This window comes from Anthonomus grandis, chromosome 5 (genome assembly GCF_022605725.1).
Source record: "Anthonomus grandis grandis chromosome 5, icAntGran1.3, whole genome shotgun sequence".
In the NCBI taxonomy this organism is placed as follows: Eukaryota; Metazoa; Arthropoda; class Insecta; order Coleoptera; family Curculionidae; genus Anthonomus; species Anthonomus grandis.
Window position 1 is genome coordinate 3,997,460 of NC_065550.1, and position 23,669 is coordinate 4,021,128.

Sequence of the window (23,669 nt, forward strand, 5' to 3'; positions counted from 1 at the left end):
TCATATGCTGCAGCAAATAACCCGCCAATCTGATATGAAGAAACAGTTCTGCCTGGATGACATTTTAGCCATTTTGTAACTTCTTGATCATAAAATGTTTTTAATGGCCCAAAAAAGCACACATCTAAAGGTTGCAGCCGGTGGGTGCAATGAGGTGGGAAACATATCATTTCTATACCATTTTCTTTAGCAAATCTTGTAACATCTAGAGTTTTATGGCTAGCATGACCATCAACCAGAAGTAACAGTTTATTTGCCTTTGAAGGATTAGAATATTCTCTAAAATGTTGCATCCATTTTAGAAAAATCTCGCCCGTCATCCAGCCTGTCTCCTGAGCTATTTTCAATGTACCTAAATAGTACAGTCAATCTGTAATTTTTTTTTTTTTAAACTATGCAAGTCGCTAATTTTTTGAGGGTCGATTCTATTTCCGAAGAAAAGCTTAAGTCCTCGGAATTGAGAGTCTCCCCTTTTTTTGGGAAACTCAAAAAGTTTTTCAAATCAATTTTCCAGCTAAACAGCGAGTCATACAGAAAAACTTATTGAACATAAAATGTAGAGCTTTTTGTGCTCTACAATTCATTTCATGGGCCCGAAGCTGTAGAACCAAAATTCGAAAAGTTCGAGGGCGCCAAAGTCATCAAAAATGACTTTTTTCATTTTTTCACTGAGAAACAATTTTTTTTTAACTATCGCAAGGATTGCAAAAATGTAGAGGACAAAAATACCTACAAAATGCATGTCTTACTTTTTTTACTGTTACCGAGCTCATGAGAAGGGTTACGCAATGTTGAAAAGCATGGTTGAAAACGCAAACATGGACAGCTTTGGTTCTTTGATTTTCAAACGAAACAATGCCGTTAAGCCAATATCCAACATGTTTTCATCTATCAGAACGAAGGACAGAGTCATGATGATCGATCCACTCACTCTTTTCTCGAGAATGTTGATTACACAACCGGATAGAGAGAAATTGGATATGTATCTCCAGTACGAACTCGCTCCATTCCCTATGTCGCTTTTCGACAAAGTTGGAATGCTGAAAGGTGTCAAATCGTCTATGTACCTTTGTTTCGAACCATTGGAAAAACAACTGATACAGGAGAAAACAAATTCATTCTATGCTATTGATTGGGGATTTCTTCTGCATAAGGTTAAGTGGGATACAAACCAAACCGTGGCAGCTATCTGCGAGAAGTACGTGAGGTACGTTATGAAGAAATACCCTCAGCACAGAACTTCAATCGTCTTTGATGGATATCCGCAGGGTAGTGAAGACTTCAGCCTGAAATCATACGAAAGACAACGTCGTTCTACTAAGCACATCGCAGCCAAAATTGATTTTCATGAGAGCACTAAGATATCAGTGTCACAAGAAACCTTTCTGTCAAACGACCGAAACAAGGACCGGTTTATTCTCATGTTATTGGATAAACTAAATGAATCAGGGTTCGAATCAATGCAGGCTTTAGAGGATGCGGACAGTTCGATTGTTCAAAGCGCTCTTGATCATTCTGCTACGCATGAGTGCGCAATTATCGTTGGCGAGGACATTGACTTGCTGGTTTTGCTCACTGCTAACGCTACAGTCGACCAACAAACTTTTTTGTTGAAGCCTAGTAAAGGAAAAGTCCCGGAGCGGTTGTATGGACCCAGCAGTTTCAAGTACAACGCGGCTAGGCCACACGTGCTTTTAGCTCATGCATTCAGTGGATGCGATACTACGTCAGCTCCATTCACGATCGGAAAAGCGAAACTCGTGAATTTACTTGAGAGGAATGATGAAGTGCGAGAACATGGAGAAATTTTTAAGAAACGAAAAGTTCATTCGAAAGACATAGAAAATGCAGGACAAATAATTTTTGTGGGTCTGTATCTTGGGAATACTCAAAAAGATAAGCTGTCAAAAAGGTTGTACAGGGTGGCCAAATAGGAATGCGAGGTACTGTATCTGGGAAACTATTCATCGTAGAAGCTTGCGATAAAAAAATGTATTACTAAAATGGCCAAGAGAATGACCTGGAAAATATTTTCAAGTTTCTAAAATGGCCGCTAGGGGGCGCAACTGCAATCTTGAATCTAGAAAACTGATGTTTCTGTAAATTTTGCTGAATTAACCTAACAAAAAATTAGCTGATTATTAAAGTAGAGACTAATCCGAACCTTTTTTATTTGAATAGTTTTGCTGTATCTCTAAAAATAAAGTGGTGGGGGGTGTTCAAAAGTTGGCTTAAAACACACCCTGTATACTAAAAACGCCTTAGCCGATTTTATCAAACTTGGGCTAGTTGAAAAGAGCTATTATTAAGCTACGAATATTATTATATTTCATGTTTTTTTAGTTTTACATCTCGCCATTAGAGGGCTTTTTTCGGCTTTTTGACACAAATGACTAATTTTCTCAAAAAACTTAAATGCAATGGTATAAATTTTTTTATACAAAAAAATAGCTTAATGACGCCTAAATATGCTTGCGAAAACCGCATCTTAATATCTTCATCCTAACCTAAAATTTAGGCCAAAGAAAATTTTATATGGAAATCCCTTAATATTTATAAAAACTACAAAATAATTTATTTTGAATTTCTTTTATAATGTAAGTTGTGGCCCTATAAAGGACCGATTTTAAAAAGAAAGGGCTTTAATGCCCCCGTAAATGCTCGAAATGCTGACCATCACGCTCTATGCATTGCTGAAGCCTCTCATGGGTAGATAGAACTGCAGCTTCAATTTCGGCTCCCGGTATGGTATGAATGCGGTTTTTCATATCTTCTCTAGTCGTAGGCTGAGTCTGAAATACAATGTCCTTTAACGGCCCCCATAAATAGAAATCAAGACAGATTAAGTCTGGGGATCGCGGAGGCCATGGGAACAGGCATCCTCTTCCAATCCACCGCTGTTGAAAAATGTTATTAATATGCTCTCGCACATTCCTAGCAAAATGTGCTGGACAACCATCCAACTTCAAAAACAAATTTTGCCGGACTTCCAGTGGCACATCTTCCAGCAACAACGGTAATTGATTTACCAAAAAGTCGAAAGAAACATTGCCATTTAGAGATTGCTCAAAAAAATATGGTCCAATAATGTTGCCTCCAAGTATACCACACCACACATTTAAACTCCAGCGCCCTTGGTGCTGAACTTCACGCAACCAATGCGGATCAGACAAATAGAGACAAATACAGACTTCTGCAGACAAATAATGCATGTTATGCAGGTTGACTCTACCGTCACTATTAAATGTGGCTTCATCGGTCCAAAGAATTTTAAATAAAAAATCTCTGTCCTCGCGTATCATGCCTAATATCCAATGGCAATAGTCCAACCTACGGTCAAAGTCTGCTTCTTCCAATGCCTGATGTAAATTAACATGATATGGGTGCCTTCTATAAATATATTAAAAAAAAAGCTGAACTTAAATAAATCCATATATGGCGATGGCTATTAGAATTTACCTATTGTCCTTCAAAATATTTTGAATCGTTGTTCTTGATATGCCTAATTCAAGGGATAATGCTCTTGTGCTAACATGAGTACGCTGTTAATATTGTCCACATTTCTTCTAATTCTTGGCCGTTGAAACCTAGGCCGAAAACTACCATTGGCTCGTAAGTTCGCCACTAATCGGGGAAAAAATCTAACATCGCAAGGACTTCGATTTGGATATCGAGCAGCATAAACTCTTTTTGCTACTGCAGCATTTTGAAGACATTCAAAATAAACCGCAAGCATATCAACAGCTTCATCGTTCGTAAAACGCATTTTGCAAAAACAAAAAATGCTCAAGTAACGTAAAACTTTTGACAACTTACTATTGACAATTTGAGGAATGTTTATAATTTGAGTAGACATTTGTTTTGTTGCATTCCAGGGCCTGCTTTCTAATAATTATTTTTTTCGTATTATATCCATAGTGAATATATAACATAAAATAGGTCTGATTTTTGATATAAGCATTATTAATACTTACCTTTTAGTGATATTAAGTAATATTTTCAAAAATGGTAAATTTTGTTTTCAAAAGTAGTGAATTTTAAAAAATTCCCAAATAATTAGTATAAAAAAATTAAAATTTAAGGGTATAAAATATTCTTTGGCCTATATTTTAGGTTAGGAACAAGATATCGAGTTGCGGTTTTCGCAAGATTATATAGACATCATTTAGCTATTTTTCTATGAAAAAAAATCATACCAACGCATTTAAGTTTTTTGAGAAAATTAGTCATTTGTGTCAGAAAGCCGAAAAAAGCCCTCTAGCGGCGAGATGTAAAACTAAAAAAACATGAAATATAATAATATTCATAGCTTAATAATAGCTTTTTTCAACTAGCCCAAGTTTAATAAAATCGGCGAAGGCGTTTTTAGTATACAGGGTGTGTTTTAAGCCAACTTTTGAACACCCCCCACCACTTTATTTTTAGAGATACAGCAAAACTATTCAAATAAAAAAGGTTCGGATTAGTCTCTACTTTAATAATCTAAGTTATACAAAGACCCAGATACAAAAAAAATAGCAAACAGTCTAACCAAAACAATAAAAAATGAAGTATATGATTTTAGAAACGAAAAATGGAATAACTTTTTACAAGAATTAAATAACAATGACGAAAACCATAAAAACTTTTGGAGGGTTTCAAAGATACTGAGAGGGGAAACAAAAACAAATTTTCCGCCCATACAAACAGAAGATGGAACTCTAGTGTACTCGGACTTAGAAAAAGTCAAGGCATTCAACAAATCACTAGAAAAACAATTTAACTTAAATGAAGGACCTGAAAATCCAGCACTAGAAGAAGAAATTAAAAATACATATAAAATAATAGAAGAAAAAAAACCACGGAATATAATAAGCCCTAAAAAAATTAAATTACATGAAATAAAAGAACTTATAGCATTACAGCTAAACAGAAAAGCACCAGGTTATGATGACATAAATAATAAAATGTTAAAAAAGCTACCTGACAACATAATAATGGATTTACTAATAATATACAACTAATGTCTTAACCTGTGCCATTTTCCTGAAGCTTGGAAAAGGGCAATAGTAACAATGATACCAAAACAGGGGAAAAACTTAGCAAAACCAGAGAGTTATCGACCCATCAGTCTGTTACCAATAATTGGAAAAATTTTTGAAAAAGCGGTAATAAACAGGCTGAGAGAGGAAACGGAAAGATTAAAAATAATCCCCAAAGAACAGCATGGCTTTGTGCAGGGTCACTCAACGGAGATGCAACTGGCGAGAATCCAACAAAGTCTTGTGGACTCATTCAATGCTAAATACTCAACCGCCATGATCACACTCGACATCGAGAAAGCCTTCGACCGGGTGTGGCATGGCGGATTGATATACAAAATGGTAAAATTCGGTGTGTCCGCCGGAATGGTGAAATTAATCCAAAACTATTTAAAAGGTAGAGCTTTTACCGCCAAAATTGACGATAAAACTCTACCATATAGAGAAGCGAGGGCAGGGGTGCCCCAGGGCTCCCCACTCTCCCCAACATTATTTAACATTTACCAGGCGGACATACCGGAGAATGATCATTATTCACAGTTAGCACTTTTCGCTGATGACACCTGTGTTTTCGCCAGTTGCAAATATCTGGACCAGATAAATGCTTATATACAGAGCCACATAGATAAACTCTGCTTATGGGCAAAAACATGGAAGATAAAGATCAATGAAGACAAGACGGAGGCAATTTTAATTACAAAAAAAAAGAGATCGTGACATTCCAAACTTGGTGGTATTGGGCACAGAGGTTCCCTGGAAGAGCGAGATTCGCTACCTAGGGGTCTTTTTTGACAACAAAAACAATTTCAGTTTTCACATCAAAAGGCAGCTTAATCAATGCAATGGCTTGGTACAGAAACTCTACTCTTTTCTGGGTCGAAGGAGCAAGATGTCGATTGAGAATAAACTCTTGATTTATAAACAAATCATTAGACCTAAGCTCCTCTATGGCTCATGCGTGCTAACAAATATAACAGAAACAAACCTCACAAGATTAGAAAGATTTCAAAATAAAACTTTAAGAACAATCACAAATGCACCTTTTTATGCAAGGAACATAGATATAAGAGAGGATTGCCGTATTGAGACCATAGAGGAGTTTATAAAAATGAAACACATCAAATTCAAAGAGCGCATAAGGTCCCTCGAGAATGAAGAACTGAAAAAATTCTTTCTAAAATGGCGAGAAAACCGGCCGTGGAGAGGCCTTTTCTCATAATAAACCTACAAAAACATCAAGCCCAAACATAGCGCAAACTGTCCATTCTACGACACCGCAAAAATCGACCTCATTCAAGATGCCATTTGACGGTCAAAACCTAAAGCTTTTGGGGGGCGTGGCCTGCGCTTGGGCGAGCCACCAATCCCAGAGCGACCCAAAGGTATAAATATAACCCACCTTTTCACAGCATACGTTAAAATACAAATATGCCTAGCCAATGAGAGCGCTTCGGCATCCGCGAGGGCGTGGTATGCGAACCGCCAAATTCAAAATAGGAAATTTTCAATGTATGTAGAGTTTTTCTATTCATATTTATATTTAATAAGGTTTTTATGATGCGTATATATTTTAGATGAAGAAAAGTGCAATATGCATTAAAAACATTTAATAAGAAGATATTTTAGCTATTATTAGTAAATGGATTATTGATTTTTTTTAATATTTACAGCGTGTGATCAATTATTATTTTAAAAATATTTTATAAATACTTGCCAAATTTGGTTTTTATAGCAAATTATCTCTTTTATTGACGAAATTTGTTAATCATTTGATATAGCGATACGTGTAAGCGCCATGTATGAATTATTTAATTATTATTGTTAGTTAAATATTAAAAATGGGGTGATACGAAATTGAATTGATGTGTAGAGCTGATAAATTAATTGGTTAATAGGTGGATGAGTGGATAAATAAAAAAGTTAGAAAATAAAAATAAATGGCAATTAAATTTTTTAACAATATATGGTGAACATTTTAAAGTTCGCATTTTTACATACCTCTATGTCATAATTCTAATATGCACCTTATTAATATAATAATTGTCAATAGTTATTTGAAAGTATATTATTTTAATTATTTTGTCCACTACCACTATACATATTCTATACATTATACTTTAGTGGTTGATATAAAGTATATATTATATGGTTGGAAAAGCTGGATAAAGGGTAAATATGACTAAAAAGTCAAAGTATAAGAACAGAAAACAAAAAAAAACGTAGAAATTATATTTTAACTTTGTTTATTTCAAATAATAAAAAATCTATAAATTTATTTGTTATTTAAATATAATAATTTATGGTATTTTTAATATCAACAACCTCAAAATTAAATGCAAGGAGGCTAAATGTATCAATCTGGTATATAGTATGTAGACTCGCACTTCTGTAGCTTATTTGTCATCTCTGCTGATCATGTATATACAGCCCAAACCATTCAAACTTCCGTTCAATAGTAACATGAAAAAAAATTACTGCTCTGTATACATTTTAATTAATAAATATATACTCACAGAGAATCTTCCCCCGCGTTCCATGTCAATTTCAAGTTAATTTAATTAGCTTTTCTGCACCCTAAAAAATATTAAAAACATAGCAAACAAAATGTAATAGAAAATGATTAGTTGAATATTAACATACAAAATAAGCTAACATTTTAGTCTTAAAATAAAAGATATAAAAATAGTTATACAGAAACCAACACCTATGACGTCTTAAAATTTGTTTTTACAATTTGAAACCTACACCAAATTAAGCCTTACAAAACCTATTCCTAGTTATGTATATGACCTCTTACATAAAATTTGTATTTACAATTTGAAACCTGCACCAAAACCTTACAAAAAATATACTTAGTTATATTATACCGATTATAACACAAAATACCATATAAAATACCACATCCTATTTTTGTTAACTTCACAGCTATACAAACATAAAAAATAGCTACAATTCAAATATTATCTAGCCATTAAATACACAAAGAAATCTAGCTTATTTTTTATTTGGATATTACATTTGTTTTTCAATTTTTCTTTTCTTTTCAATGCCCTGAGAATTTTCTTCCTCCACCTCTTTATTTTTAAATTTGTTGATTACAGCCATAAATCTGGCAAATGCATTTTTATCTAAACTTCTGCTATAGCTACAAATTTCTTGCAATGCAATCTTAAAATAAGTATAAACGATGTAATAAAAATGTAACTTATATTTTACTCAAACTACTTCTCGATTTTCTTCAAAGTCCATTGCAGAACTATCGACTTTCATTTTTGAACTCTACTGAATAAAATGGTTTACATCCTCCTGATAATTGATTTGGCTAGTTGTGGGTTGATCAACAAACAAAACATTATCCTCTTCCTCTTCACTCACAGTTGGGGAACCTACAACAAACTCGCTTCTCTGCTTAAAAATGGCTACAGCATGTATATGTTTACAAAGTACTGGTTTGAATTTTCTGGACACTCACATCTGTTTTTATGAAAACATATTTTACAGATGTTACAGTATCCAGTGCGACATTGCTCATCACATAGTTCATGACAAGACACAACATAGAACTTACCACTTACCGAAACACTTTGTACTTTAAATTTTCCAAATTCTAAAAATTCTACCTTACCATTCATTTTTTCGGCTTTGTTATGGGCTTCTAGTACAATTTTATGCTGATAGCTATTTTTGTTTGATCTTTTGAGTTTGGTCTTGTTGACATGTTCCTTGAATGCGAATGTATGTTTGATAATGATAACTAACACTTTGTACAACCTCTGATATCGCTCCTATTGCAACTGTAAAATATGTGTTCTTCCCCATTCTTAAACTTGTCTTGGGTCTGACAAGCATAATCTACTTCCCTATTATCTTGTGCCCTCCAAGATGTGAATTCTTCAAAATTCCTAAAATTTAAAATTGATTCTTTGACAGTTATATGGTGAATATCAAGCAAATGTTTGTTTAAACAGTTAAAATATGAAAATGTCTGGATATCATTAGTACACATTGGACATAATGTGTTTTATTTGTTCCTTTCCAACAAATTCAGGGTGAAACTTTTTCCAATGCCTGTTTCTGGTAGATGTGCTTGAAAATTCCTTATCACAAACTTCACAGATTGCATTTTGTTCACTGCAAAATAAATAATTATTCAAATTAGAATAAAAAAAATTACATGTATCTTACCTTAGTGATGCCATAATTGTCTGGCAAAAAACAGACAGCAACAGATAAGTGCAAATATTGGTTTAAGTGGAAGGAAATTATGCACTAAGAAACACTGGCAAGTTTATTGAAAGGTAATGAAACTCAAACACTAACTTGCTTGTTTTTTAGCTTAAAACCATCACAGATATGGATTGTATAGATAATGGAGTAAACACTCAACACTATACACCATGAATTTTCACTCAAATAGTCGCAAAGTTGATATAATTGTTGATAATTAAATCAATTATTAGGAAGCAAGCAAAGCAAATAAAATCTGCAATATAGGTTAAGTTAAACAAAACCAATGCCTTGATTTTCAATTTCCGTAGCTAATCGGCAACGAAATTTGACGTACGAACTTTCACGAAAGGATCAGCAGTGCTGCTCCACTCTCAATTTCTCTGATTGGCTGGGCATATTTGTATTTTAACGTATGCTCCTTTTCACGTCCCGACAGTCGATTCCCATGCTCCGCGCCTTACAAACCAAAGCACTCTGATGCGACCGCATAAACAAAAGATAGGCGCCTAAATCTCGGTAAATTAACAGTCAGAAGACCGGCAGGAGCCATGTAGCTAGTCCGGAAACATTAGTGCCAAGATGATGATACTTTAATAATCAGCTATTTTTTTGTTAGGTTAATTCAGCAAAATTTACAGAAACATCAGTTTTCTAGATTCAAGATTGCAGTTGCGCCCCCTAGCGGCCATTTTAGAAACTTGAAAATATTTTCCAGGTCATTCTCTTGGCCATTTTAGTAATAAATTTTTTTATCGCAAGCTTCTACGATGAATAGTTTCCCAGATACAGTACCTCGCATTCTTATTTGGCCACCCTGTACAATAGTATAAACTTGTGCCGTTTGTGCCGCACCATAGGGATAAGGCGATTTAGGCCGATCTTTTCATAAGTAAATAAAGATATTTTCAATACATCAATCATATCAAGGGACAATCGTCGTCATATACGTAGAATAATAAAAAGTTATTAAGAAATCTATAATAATTATAAAAGATTTAATTTTCATAAAAATGCCTTTTATTAAATAACTACCTTTTTTCTCTAATGAAGTATATTAAAAAAAACGCATAAAGAGTTCATAAACGGTAATATTGTTTATAATTTAAAGCATAATCTATTAATGACAAATATTTATCATATAAATATTTCTTTGACATCACTGGTAAAGTATACTTGTGCCGGTGGAATCAACAATGCGGTCGAGCGGCTTTGCGATGTTGTTGCCTGTTTCTTTAATATAGGGACGTTATCTACATTCATTTAACTCTGTTGAATTCTTTATAGAGTATTTTATTATATTTTATGAAAAAAAATGCTTCATATTTTATTAAAGAGGAATAGTATTATTTTCCCTGTCAAAATAAGTGACACATTTTTATGATATTATAAAATGTGTTGTTTTTTTCGATTTCTACATCAGCATTCGGCATCACTGCATCAGAGATATTTAATTTTATTATCTTTATTTCAATGTATTCATATATTATTTTTTTAGTACAACACTATAATTGTATTATTTTATTAAATTTTACTAATTTTTTTTATAATGTATATTTTATGACCCTTCACTCTCACTATGGTGATGGTTTTACCTGTTTTTTTTTATGACTGAAAAGATTTAGGGAGGGTTCCCTTAAACCTTTTTTATTCCCTATTACCCTATAGCAGCCTCACTATAGGTTTACAGGCAAGGATGGCTTGGCCGTAATAGGTTGAGTAAAGAACCACTTGATTGTAGAATTCAATACTGATTTATTCACCCAAAACTACAACTATTTATATCAGTCTTAAACTAACAATTCATGGTAATTTTCAAAACTAAGATGTTTTCTCTTTACAATACTTCCTACATTCCCAATGATGAAACCTTGCAAATTGTTTTAAAAAACTAAACAGTTCGTGATTCGGGTGACAGACCTATGTTTTTATAAACTATACTACGCACCTTGATGGACTAACATAAACAGTTTTATATACTTAAGTAAAAAATAGAATTTTTAAATTAATAAATTTAAAATTAAAAATGTCGATTACACATCTTCCCCGCTCTCTCTGCTACTTGCTGTAGGAAGATTTAAGGGACGGAGTTCTACCATCTCGGTCTCTCCGGTCTTATGTCTGGGTTCTCGTTGCTTGTATTGTCTAATTTTAATAACCCATAGGAATACGCAAGACACTAGGATGATGATCAGTATAGTACAGCCCCCTGCAGTATAGGAGTGGAGTGTGACTTTTTTCCATATCTTGCCTTCCAGCTGCTGGCCTAGTCGTTGCTCGTCAATCGAAAGGTTAGTCAGATCATCTGATACCTTGAACACGGCTTCTCTTGAAAAACTGCTGACTGTGTTTGTTTTTGTATGGTATAGGTCGCTGACATTAATAAATTAATAAATGTTGATGTTTTTGTATAACTAGAAACAACAGGAACGGTATCAAATCGGTTTGCAATTATATTATTTTGTTTTGTTTTTAGAATGCATGCTTCGGTTAACTGAATTATACCAGTGGTGTTTAATACCATTTCTTCTCGTATGCCATTGCACGTGATTGCGATGCTTATGGGATTTGGAGAGATAAACATCCATGTATTTGGAGTATAAAACTGTTTCCAAATAGTCGTGTGGAGGTTATGTTTTGTTATGTTGCAAGAATTCCCTTGATGTCGTTGATATATTTCGTCAATGACGCAATTTGGACTGGCGTCTATGTTCCTAACTGTTGTCGGCGAACACAAATAATGGCTGCTTCGATGTGTACATGCTGTTAATTCATTGTGTGATAGCTCAAAGTATTGTTGATTGTTGTAGTCTACAGCTAAAATGTCATTAGGTATGTCCAGAGACCAGTAGGAATTATTTTCAACGTGTAGAGCTGTAGGATATAGGTTGAAATCGGAAATATCTTCAATCGCAAAATGTGTAAAAATTTTTGGCCATTATCTTCCCTCTTCTTTTAGCGATGTCTTTATGGGTACCTGCCTTATTTTTAAATGAGATGGTAATTTTTCGTTGGCTTTCTGAGGAATTTTGTGTACATGGGCTGGTGATAAGATGGTGAAAATCGATTCTTGTTCAAATCGTATCTTGAAGAGTTTTAAATAGTAGCTACTTATTTCAGCTATGAAATTTGATGCCAGCTGATAGACCATAAGGATATGAATATTAACTTCATTACTGTCTGTTATGCGTTCATACCCTTTCATCTTATTGATGATTTCCATACTTTGGCTTATTTTCTCTTGGAATCGATTGATGTGCTGCTCCATTTTTACCTCTGTTTCATTGATCTGCGCGATAGCAGAGATCATTACTTTGCTTTGGTGTTTGGAAGCCTGAATTAGTTCTTCTTGGTTCGACTGTAAGCTGTCGATGTCCCTATAAACTTAATCATTTACTCCAAAAACCGATGTTAGGAATTGGCCAAAAAGTCCTCTTCTTTTGCGGCGAACTCCAAATAATCCAGTGTTAAGCAACTCTATCTCTTTTTCTTTATCTAGAAGATGGTGTGCCAATGTTTGACAGTTTGTTGCTGTTGAAAGTTGTTTAGCTTTCTCACATAGGCTTTGGAATCGACTTATTACCTGTGAGACCTTTTTACTGTCATCATCAATTCGACTTTTGTTGATATTGAGTTGAAGCCTAAATTCTCCTCTCTCGATTCTGGATGTTCCCAGATGCTCGATAAATAGGCCTTTCGCGGGTTGCTTGATTGTATAGTTTGCTGTCCCACTTGTTGGCATAAAAATGGTGAAACAGCAGGATGTCTAATAGCGTAATTCCATGTTTTGGTTGTCGGCTACGCTGAAATTTTGGGTTGTTCTTTAGGATTGTTACATTGCTTTTCACTGTCTGTGCGGGTTGATGATAGTCTTGTACCTTTTCGCATGGTAACGGGATTAATTTTGTTACTGCCCTTTTTGTTTCCGTATTTCCTTTTCGGAGGGTGACTACTCGAACTTTGTTGTTATCACTTGGGTGCACTTTGGTTATTTTCGTTAATGGCCATCTTGCTGGGTTAACGTTGTCTTCTTTGATAAGCACTACTGTCCCTATTTTCAAATTCTCTTTGTCTTCTTTCCATTTGTACCGCATTTGTAGTCTACTTAGGTATTCTGTGGACCATACTTTCCAGAAGTCCTTCTTCATTTTTTGAATTAACTTCCATCTCTGAAGCATATAGCCATTTATGTCTGTCTCTGACCATGCAAATGGTCACTGCAATCTGCTCCATGCAATGGACCATTTGCATGGTCAGAGACAGACAAAAATATCGTAAAAATGTAAACGTCATGTAAAATTTAAAATGTCGATTAGACAGACTGGCTATTTTTAGCTTGATTTTTTGTTGTATACTAACTCGAACAATTTTTGTAACACCTTTATTTTATATTAGTTATTTTAAATTTTTTTTTGACAAAACTTTGCACGAGGGTTTGCCAGATTGGTCTCTTTAAAAAGTTATCTTACATTTTTTCTGTAAAATGTACAGGGAAGCCAATAATTGACCCCCTTAAAATTTACATGGGATTTCCTATGTTCCGCTCGGTGACGCACCAATACAACTTTTTACAACAATACAACTTTTTTATTTAAAATAAAAAAGTTGTATTGGTCATTATTACATAATAAATCCTGTATAAAAAATACTCAATTAGAAATACTAATCGACGTTTCCGACTGTTTTTCGTAGACGCTTCCGTTTATTTTAATTTTTTTTGAATTTATTCTACTTGACCAATGCTCATTGTATACTATCTTATACATTTTTATAGGTCGCATAGTAAATCAAGGCCCATCAGTCCTAGTACTAGAAGACCGAAGCGGCTATATCTTCGGAGGCTTCGCTCCAGCAAATTGGGCGTTAGGCCCAAATTTTTTTGGGGACGACAGCAGTTTTTTGTTCACCCTAGCACCTAGAATGCGCGTGTTTCCATCTACAGGGTACAATCAACACTTTCAGTACCTGAATTTACACCAACAGACCATGCCTAATGGATTGGTACGTTTCAAACCCAAAACCGTACGCTTTAAGTACCTAAGGACGTTTGTTTAAGGCTATGGGCGGTCAGTTTGGCTACTGTGGTCTATGGATTGACGCGGAATATGGAAAAGGACATTCGAGTGAATCTTGTACGACGTATGGAAGTTATCAGCAATTGTCGCATACAAAAGAGTTTCACTTTAGGCATATGGAGGTGTGGGGACTCGGACAGCCACCTCCTACTCCTCAAGAGAAGGGCGAGAGGGTTACTGGAAAGGTAAGTCGCGTAATTTTGTTGTCGGAAAATTTGCTATTTTTTGCTAAGTATATTCAAAATGAAGAGGCCGTAACCGTAACGAGACGTAAATGTACCGGGTGGCCAAATAAGCGGCTGTATCTCAGGACCTGTACATCTGGCAACAATGGAAATTTCTTATCATCAATCATTTTGGTTTATGAATTATTGACGTACGAACGAAAGTAGGCGTGGGGGAAGCTATTGAAAGTGGAATCATTAAAATCGCTGTAAATTCTAAACCACTCATTTGATTTTAGCAATTCAAAATTTATTTGCTAGATAAATGTAGCTGCTTTAAAAGTCTGATATCATCACTACTCTATAGTTTCTAATAAAAGCGCCAGAGGGCGCAATTTGTAAAAATTCCAGTTTTTTTATTTTGCTCTAAAAATTCAAATTAAATGGTATATTTTTGACATCCTATTTAAAAAGCAAATAAAATTTGCAAAAGTACTGTGAAAACCGCACGATGATATCTTTGCTCGTTTTAAAGTTATAGCGAATTAAAGTTTTTTACGCACCGAGCCTAAATTGATGTGATGTTTTACACTGTACTTCCGGACTAGCTTGTACTGCTCTTGCCGGTCTTTTGAATAAATCCTTTATCGAGATTAGGCGCCATCTTTGTATAATTCTGGGTCGCATCTAGGTGCTTGGACTTGTGACTCACTCGGAGAATTGGAACCGACTAGTCGGATTAAGGTTTGGTTGCTTGTATTTATGAGGTCTGAGTGTGATGTTATTGGACGCGAGCCTGTGGAGCAGACCACGCCCCCCCAGATTGCGGAAATTTTTGGCTAGTGAGAAAAGGTCGGGCGGAGGTGTGAACGTATCAATCTTTAACGGTGTTTTGGATGATGTTTGGGTTTTTGACGTTTGGTTTGGGTTTTATATGGGGTTATTTAATTATGGGTTTTATATGGGGTTGTATTAAAGTAATAATTGATTGATAAATTATAAATTAATAATACCTATGTATCACAGAATAACTGGAAGTTTATGTGACTTTCCTAAGGCGAATAATTTTATTAACGAATTTCTTTTTATATTTGAATTATGCTCCTGAAAAGGACCGATGTTAAACCCAAACATATTTAATGCCTCGATAGGTGTTCAAACTGCTTTCCATCACTTTCCAAACAAGCTTCCAATCTTCTTTGGGTGGATAAAACTGCTGTTTCGATTTCAGCAGCTGATATTTCATTTATTGCACCACGGATTCTGTTTTCCATATCCTGTCTTGTTGTAGGTGGAGTTTGGTACACAATATCTTTTAAACGACCCTATAAGTAAAAGTCTAGGCATGTTAAATCGGGTGCAAAAAAACATTACCGGTTAATGTGCCATCAAAAAAATAAGGACCAATAATTTTCATTCCGATAATGCCACAGCACACGTTTACACTCCAGCGGCCTTGGTGCTGGACTTCTCGCATCCAACGAGGATTTTCAACCGACTAATAATCATCGGTCCACAGAATCTGTGACAAAAAATCCCTGTTTTCGCGAATCATTGCTAGTATCCATTGGCAAAAATCAATTCGGCGCTCAAAATCATGTTGGTTCAGAGCTTGGTGTAGGATTATATGGAAAGGGTGTAGCCTTAAAATAAAAAGAAATGCCTATATACGAGAAGAAAATTATAATAAAAAGCTGTGGTCTTTAAGTATATTTTGAACAGTAGTTCGAGCTATTCCCAAATCTAAAGATAACGCACGAGTTTCAATATGCCTATTAAACTCTACGTAGGCTAACACATTAATAATGTTTTCTTCAGTTCTTCCAGTAGAGCGGCTCCTTCTAAATTTGGGCCGACTAAAACTCCCAGTATCGCGTAGTCGCTGTTCTATCCGTGGAAAAATTCTTCTGCCATAATGGCGGCGATCTGGATACCGAAGGGCATACTGTCTTTCAGCTATTGCTGCATTTTGAGAGCACCCAAAGAAAACCGCAATCAAATCCACAGCTTGATTATTTGTCAAGGCAATTTTACAAAAAATCGAGCAAAGAAAATTGAAAACAGATTTAAACTGGCCGTCTAATAAATATTTGACGTTTCCATACAATCCTTTTTAAAAGTTCTTTTTGTTTTTGCCGCCTACTATACGTTAACTAGACTAATAAGGCCGAGCGCTAGATGGCGATACATAAGTTTGGACTCGGTGCGTAAAAGACTTTAACTCGCTATAACTTTAAAACAAGCAAAGATATCATCGTGCGGTTTTTACAGTATTTGCCAATTTTATCTACTTTTTAAATATGATGTCAAAAATATACCATTCAATTTGAATTTTTGGAGCAAAATGAAAAAAACTGGAATTATTACAAATTGCGCCCTCTGGCGGTTTTATTAGGAACTATAGGGTAGTGATGAGATCAGACTTCTAAAGCAGCTACATTTATCTTGCAAATAAATTTTGAATTGCTCAAATCGAATAAGTGGTTTAGAATTTACACCGATTTTAATTGATTGCACTTTCAATAGCTTCCCCCACTAATTCATAAACCAAAAATATAGCAAATTATCTAGGCTTACTAAAAATAGTATCAAAAGTATAAGTTAATATTTAAGTATTCGGAGAAAAAGGACGTTTCTTTTATTAAATTTTTAGTTGCGCCCTCTTGCGGTGAAATACGGAACTTAAAAATAATTTCCAGAATTTTCTCATGGCCACTTTTATAATAATAAAAAAAAATCCATTGTTGCCAGATGTACTGGTCCTGAGATACAGCCGCTTACCTCGCTTATTTGGCCACCCGTTACAGCTGATCCAAAAGGGAAAACAGAGCGTCATCTGTCACCATGTATTCTCGAAAGCCAAACTGATTTGAATTCAGTACGTGGTTCCTATTTAAAAAACCAATGACTCTAACGTTGACGAGTTTTTCTATAATTTTAGCCAATGTCGGAAGAAGAGAAATTGGCCTATAGTTTGAAGAACATGAAGCATCCCCATCTTTGTGTACGGTATGATTATAGCCTTTTTTATGAAGTCTGGGAAATGTCCTCCTGAAAACGAGTTATTTATAACATTTACCAAAAAATTAAAAGCAGAAGCACTCAGTTTTTTATTTTGGAAATCAAAACTCTCATTTCATCATCTGTTGGATATAAGAATAATGTATCCCGGACTCTACTTGTGTGACAAATATTTCAAGGGGTCTTTGGTTGGCACAATTTTAGAAGCTAGATTTTTTTCCGACTGTGCAGAAGAAATCATTGAGCCTATCCGACGTCGTCCATTATGGGGTGGTGCACCGTCCTGTTGCCACCATAGTTGACGTAATACATCCAAAGGTTCTTCCATAAAGGAATCCATTATATTGTTCCTTATTAATTCTGCATATCTTTCGGAAGTTAGATTTTCTTCAAGAAAAAACGGGCCGATAATTTTATTGTGCCACATACCGACCCATACATTAAATGATTGTCGTCCCTGAGCTCATACTTCTTGATTCTGCCTTGGGTTTTCTATTGACCAATAGTGTTCGTTATGTCTATTAAATCCATTATGTCTATTAAGTCCATTTGTGGAAAAACTGCATTCATCTGTCACTATAATTTTATTTAGGAAGTCGGAATCTTCATTAACTTTATCTTGCAACCAGTAACAAAATTCTAAGCGTCTTTCAGCATCGCCAGGTCTTAGTGTTTGACAAATATGAATTTTGTAAGGTTTATATCCACGATTATGTAAAGTTCTCCAAACTGTCATTCGCGGTAGTGCCACTTCGTTTGAGAAAACTTTAATTGAAGCTCGAGGATTATTATTTGCCTTAAAAATAAGTATAGTCGCTTCGCTCCTATACTTTTGGTCCGTGGGGACCAATTTGGAACCTTTAGGTCTTGTCTGTGAATGGATATAAAGGAATTCTTAAAAGAAAACAAAAATTATCAGGTGTACCGACGATTATATGCCAAGGAAAGAGATGACCAGTGGTTGGGGTATCATGCTTCAAAGAACCATAATTTGTTATATAGTCGCGTTGTGTGTCAATATACTGTCTTATATTTCAAATATCTGTCAAAGTATATTAATTGTATTCTAAATAAAGCATGAATACCAAATTACAACAGAATCGGATCAATAGCAAAAAAGTTATTAGTTGTATCCTAATTAAATCATAAATACCAAATTGAGAGAGAAGTTCCCATAAGGGTCTATTTATTGAAATAGAACAAACAGGATTTTACGTCGATTTGTTTTAATTTTTCAGTTTTATTTCGAAAGGCAATTGTAACAAAATATAAAAAGAATTAACAGGAGGAGAATAAGGAATAATAGAAACCATCAACGAATTGAATCGAAGCTATAGAATTCGAGATATTAGTAAAAATGTGAAAAAAAATAATAGAAAACTCGTTTTTTCCCACGGTACCATTTTTTTTCTTAAAATGATAATCGACAAATTATAATGTAAACCCTAAGTTGGCAATTTCCAGTAAAAAAAATACAAGAAAAAAATATTTTTTTTTGTCGAAAATCGAAAGGGCCATGAAAAGTTGCGAAAAAATGGTTTTTATTTTTTTCTAAATAAACTATAACTCTGACAACTTTTTGTCTTAAATAAAAGTTCTACGGAATATCACGAGGTATTCGAATGTTAAAACTAATTGATTCTAGCTATCACAGAATCGGAGAAAATTGTAAAAAACTATTAATCATAAATATCGAAATATCAAGAGCCCTATGGAAAAACTTTAATTTTTTATTATTCTATCTTGTACTACTTCAGGATACCTTTCATAAAGGTTATTATCGATTTGACTCTAAAATGAACAGAAAACCTATTTATTTGCATTTATCGATTTTCAAACAAAATCGGGCCCAAAATTAAAATTTTTCAAAACATGCTCCAAATTAAAAATTTCTTTTTTTTAGCTAAAGATTATTTAAAAAGTAATGAAAAAGCTTTATGACAAAATTTTTCAAAATCTATAATAATGCTACAATATTATGAAAGAAGATAAGTTCCCTTTAAAGCATACCGAACCGATGATTTTTTAATTTTTTTTCAAAGGCAAATCTAAGAAACAATTTAACTAATTAAGATAAAAGCAATAGGATAATACAAAATATTATCTATAAATATATACATATAATCTAATAGGAAATTTCAATCAAATCGGGCGAATAGGAAATAAATTTTGATAGTCACGTGACTCAAAAACGCAATATTTTAAAAATTTGTAAAAATTTAATAATGGCATCCTAATAAAACTCCAAATACCAAATTTTAACCCAATCGGATCAATAGCGAATAAATTATGGAAGTCACGTGACTTTAAAATTCAATATGTCAAATTTCTGTCAAAATCTATTACTTGCATCCTAAATAAAGCCCAAATACTAAATTTCAACCCAATCGGATCAATAGCAAAAGAATTATGAAAGTCACGTGACTTTAAAATATAATTTGTCAATTATCTGTCAAAATTTATTAATTGTATCCTAAATAAAGCATAAATACCAAATTTGAACCCAATCGGACTCATAGCAAAAAAGTTACAATAGTCACGTGACCCGGAAGTCAAATGTCAAATATCTTTAAAAAATTAATAATTGCATCCTAAATAAAGCCCAAATACCAAATTTGAACCCAATCAGACCAATAGCAAAAAAGTTACAATCGTCACGTGACCTGGAAGTCAAATGTCAAATATCTGTGAAAAATTAATAATTGCATCCGAAATAAACCCCAAATACCAAATTTCAATCAAATCGGACGAATAGGAAGAAAGTTAAGGTAGTCACGTGACCTTAAAACATAGTCATGTCAAATATCTGTAAAAATTTATTAATCTTATCCGAAATAGGTACTAGGTACCAAATTTCAACCAAATCGCACCAATGCCAAAAAAGTTATGATACTCGACTAACCTTAAAAATCAATAATTTAAAAAATTTTTTATTTATAACCCAAAAGCAATGTTTAAGAATTGTTAACATTTATTAATAATAAACTAAATAGTAAAAACTCACCTAATATCTAAATTTTTATTTTAAATTAAATAGATCATTACGACTGACCCGTGTATATATTCGAATAATTTTAATAAAATAATCGGGCAAATTTCATTTCGCCTCACCCCGGTATAAAACCACTGACTTTTCAAAAAAACGGCATTTTTCAAAGACGTCAAAATGTTTGCCGAATTTTCCTGGCCGCAATACACAATTTCCCCAATTGATATGCACAGATTCGGAAAGCCCATTCATTTTCTGATTCGGTGCTTCCTTTCCCTGATCGTTTCCGGTTCATTTTCATTCATAATTTTACAAAAAACCCAACCAAGTCCCGGCCACCTGTCACGAGCAAAAAATTTTTACCCACCATGCGTCAAAGTATTGTTCCCACTAGCCATTTCTTTAGAGTTTAGGTTGACACCTCCAATTACCTGCAAAAACGCAAAAAAATTGACTTTTTTCATAAAATCGCATTTTTCGGGTACTTGTACTATCGCCGGAACCCTGAAATTTTAGTATGTGTTGTAAAACAAACTTTCGGATCCTTTAGATGTTGTTTGATCTTTCCACCATGTACAGGGACGCCGCAAATGAATTAAGCGCGAAAATTCGAATTGCTCAGAACCTATTAAAGTTGGAAGATTGTAATTTTACAAAAATACTGGGGTTATTAAAGTATTTAATGCCTGAGAATATAAATGGTCCAGATGCCACTACGAAAAAGTTATTAAATAAAATGTGATTTTCGGGTCGGACCTCCATGGGTAAAGTTCATTATTGCTCGCCCTGTATGGCTTACGAAAATTTCGGTTACATGGCATATGAAAGGTAAAAGATGAAGTTATTTAAAAAAAAAAAATTTTCCCAAAATAAGTATCGTTTGGCGGAAAATCTCAAAAAACTGAAAATGCCAGAACTCGTAAAATAAATTTTTTACAAAAAAAAGCTCCAAGTATGTCAAATCTCTTATAAAATGAAGTATTTTCGCCGAAACACTTTTTTTATAAAAATTTTTTTTTAGCCTCTGGAGAAGTTTGAATTTTTTTTTTAGTCACTTTTGTTCGCTTATAATAACTCACCCTGTATACCGATCTGGCCCAAAAAGTATACAGTTCTTAAGCCCCCACCGACCATTATGTCCTAAAAATTTAAAGTCTTTTAAAGGCTTTTTATTTGAGTACTCGCGTCTGAAAGGAATTTGACCCGTTTTTTTACGAATTTTTGACTTTGAGAAAGTACCACTCCGTTTGATGGTATCCGAAAAAAAATTCGTTTACGGATCCATCATTCCCAATGTATTGAGAGATCCTATGCCAAATTTCATCGTTTCGCTGGCCATACAGCCAAAGATATGAATTTTTATTTCCAAAAAAACACGATTTTTCGGGCCCGACCTCGCGTGCATAATATAGTCTGCGACTATATAATAATTTAAAATTATTCATTTTACTTTCTACTCTGCAATGGTTTTAAAAGTTACAGTGTCTAATATAATTTGTTTCTATTCGGAATCGACTCGTCTTCCATATTTAATCCTTGGTTTAACAAAACTTCCGTATTGATCCCGTATATCCTAAATTATTATCACGACGCACCGCCACTTTGATAAATAATTGCTAAAATTTCTACATATTTATCTCAGGGCTTAAGATTTGAAGAATGCTACTTTCATAATTTTAATATTTATTAACCTTTTTTGTTATTGTAAAAAAAAGGTTTTTAATCCTATTAAAAATATATTTTTTGTCTTTCTCTTTAACACATGAGTCCGTATGGAAATGTCCATTAATATAAAATTTTTAAATAAGTGCGATACATCATTGGTTTGGAAACGTAAGGGGCTTTTAAAATTTGTAATAAAAAATGCAGGGCCGTATTTAAAAAAAACAAACTTGATGATGATAACTTAAGTACGAAACGTCGGTTTGAAAATCTGACGACACCATTTTGTAAAGTATAGAAAGTAGCCAGGAGAATGAGTAATTTATTTTGTTATGTCTATTCAAATAGAGTCGTAAAAAAAAAATGAAATCGAGAATATTTGGTTTTTTCCAAATATCTTCGGAAGTATTTCGAATTTTTCAAATTCCAAACAGGCGTTTTAATGCGCACCAAACTGCGCAACTTTGCCTCAATTTAACCGACCTTGTATCTCTTGTAGTTTACGAGATCTCAATGGTGAGGCTCGAATTTGACTCGGATACCCTGTACACACTAAAAACGATTACTTAAGACTACCAGAAATATTTATTTTTGCTTTATTTATAAAAACGTTATGTATATGAAATATAGTTTTATACCTTTTTTTTAGGGTGGAAGTATACTAGACGGAAACGCCGAAAGCAAAGCTATGTTAAAAATGGCAGGCAAGACGATTCACAGCGAGGGTCTTCGGGAGCCCCCGAACACATAAAATCAACCTGGTAAACTGACGAAGGAACAAGTTCTTAATATTGAGACTTACATCGCAGACTTATCTAGTTTCCGTTGCACACACAACACTCAACATGCACAGTATATATATTAACTTTCGTGACCTCGACGTCAGTCGTTTTTTTCCTAATAATTGTATTGTGATTATCACCATATTTTTAGATCGTAATATCACGAAATCAAAAGAAAATATCGACTTCATTCGGACCAAGACGTTTTCACTAAGTAGTAATTTTATTTAAAGATTGGTTGATTATTGTTTTAAGTGCCAAATCACATTTTGTTTACACTACATGACTAATCCGGATAAGATACAGGTTGTCCGTTTTTAATTATACTACTATTGTTATATATGACATAATAATTACGGGTCAATTAAATTTTAGTTGCCGTCAATGATCAACTATTTTCTTTGACTTGATCGGAACAGTTTTGCCATGAATGTTTTGCATGATTCACACATTATTACATTTACCAATATTTTATATGTAAAACAATCCAAAGAATTTATACAACCAATTTTGACCAACAAAAATTGTCTAATTACGTCCCCTTTGTTACACTGGTTTCTTCCGGACTAGCTGTTATTGCTCTTGCCGGTCTTCTTAGTTGCAACTGCGTTCTATGGTACTTTAAGCTCCTATACTACTTTTCTCTGTAGCATCTGGGTGCTGAGGTTGGGTTAAAAGATTTTTAACTTATTTCAGGATAGGAAAGAGTAATTAGGCTTCGGGGAAAG

The 23,669-nt window shown here is 34.0% G+C and overlaps 1 protein-coding gene and 1 long non-coding RNA gene across 2 annotated transcripts in view; one reads left to right on the plus strand and one right to left on the minus strand.

Annotated features, from left to right (window-relative positions):
- LOC126736815 (MTOR-associated protein MEAK7) overlaps positions 1 to 23,326 on the plus strand; it is a 41,893-nt gene extending 18,567 nt beyond the window's left edge. Inside the window, exons 7-9 of the mRNA XM_050441372.1 lie at positions 14,023 to 14,249; positions 14,305 to 14,508; positions 22,809 to 23,326. Of these exons, the coding sequence (XP_050297329.1) occupies positions 14,023 to 14,249; positions 14,305 to 14,508; positions 22,809 to 22,910 (533 nt within the window). The 3' untranslated portion in view covers positions 22,911 to 23,326. The remainder of the gene's footprint in view (positions 1 to 14,022; positions 14,250 to 14,304; positions 14,509 to 22,808) is intronic.
- On the minus strand, positions 7,301 to 8,683 carry LOC126736827 (uncharacterized). The gene is made up of 3 exons (XR_007660793.1): positions 8,247 to 8,683; positions 7,846 to 8,189; positions 7,301 to 7,762 (listed from the first exon to the last, which is right to left on the minus strand). It is a non-coding gene; the product is annotated as an uncharacterized LOC126736827 (long non-coding RNA).
- Positions 23,327 to 23,669: the final 343 nt, after the last annotated feature.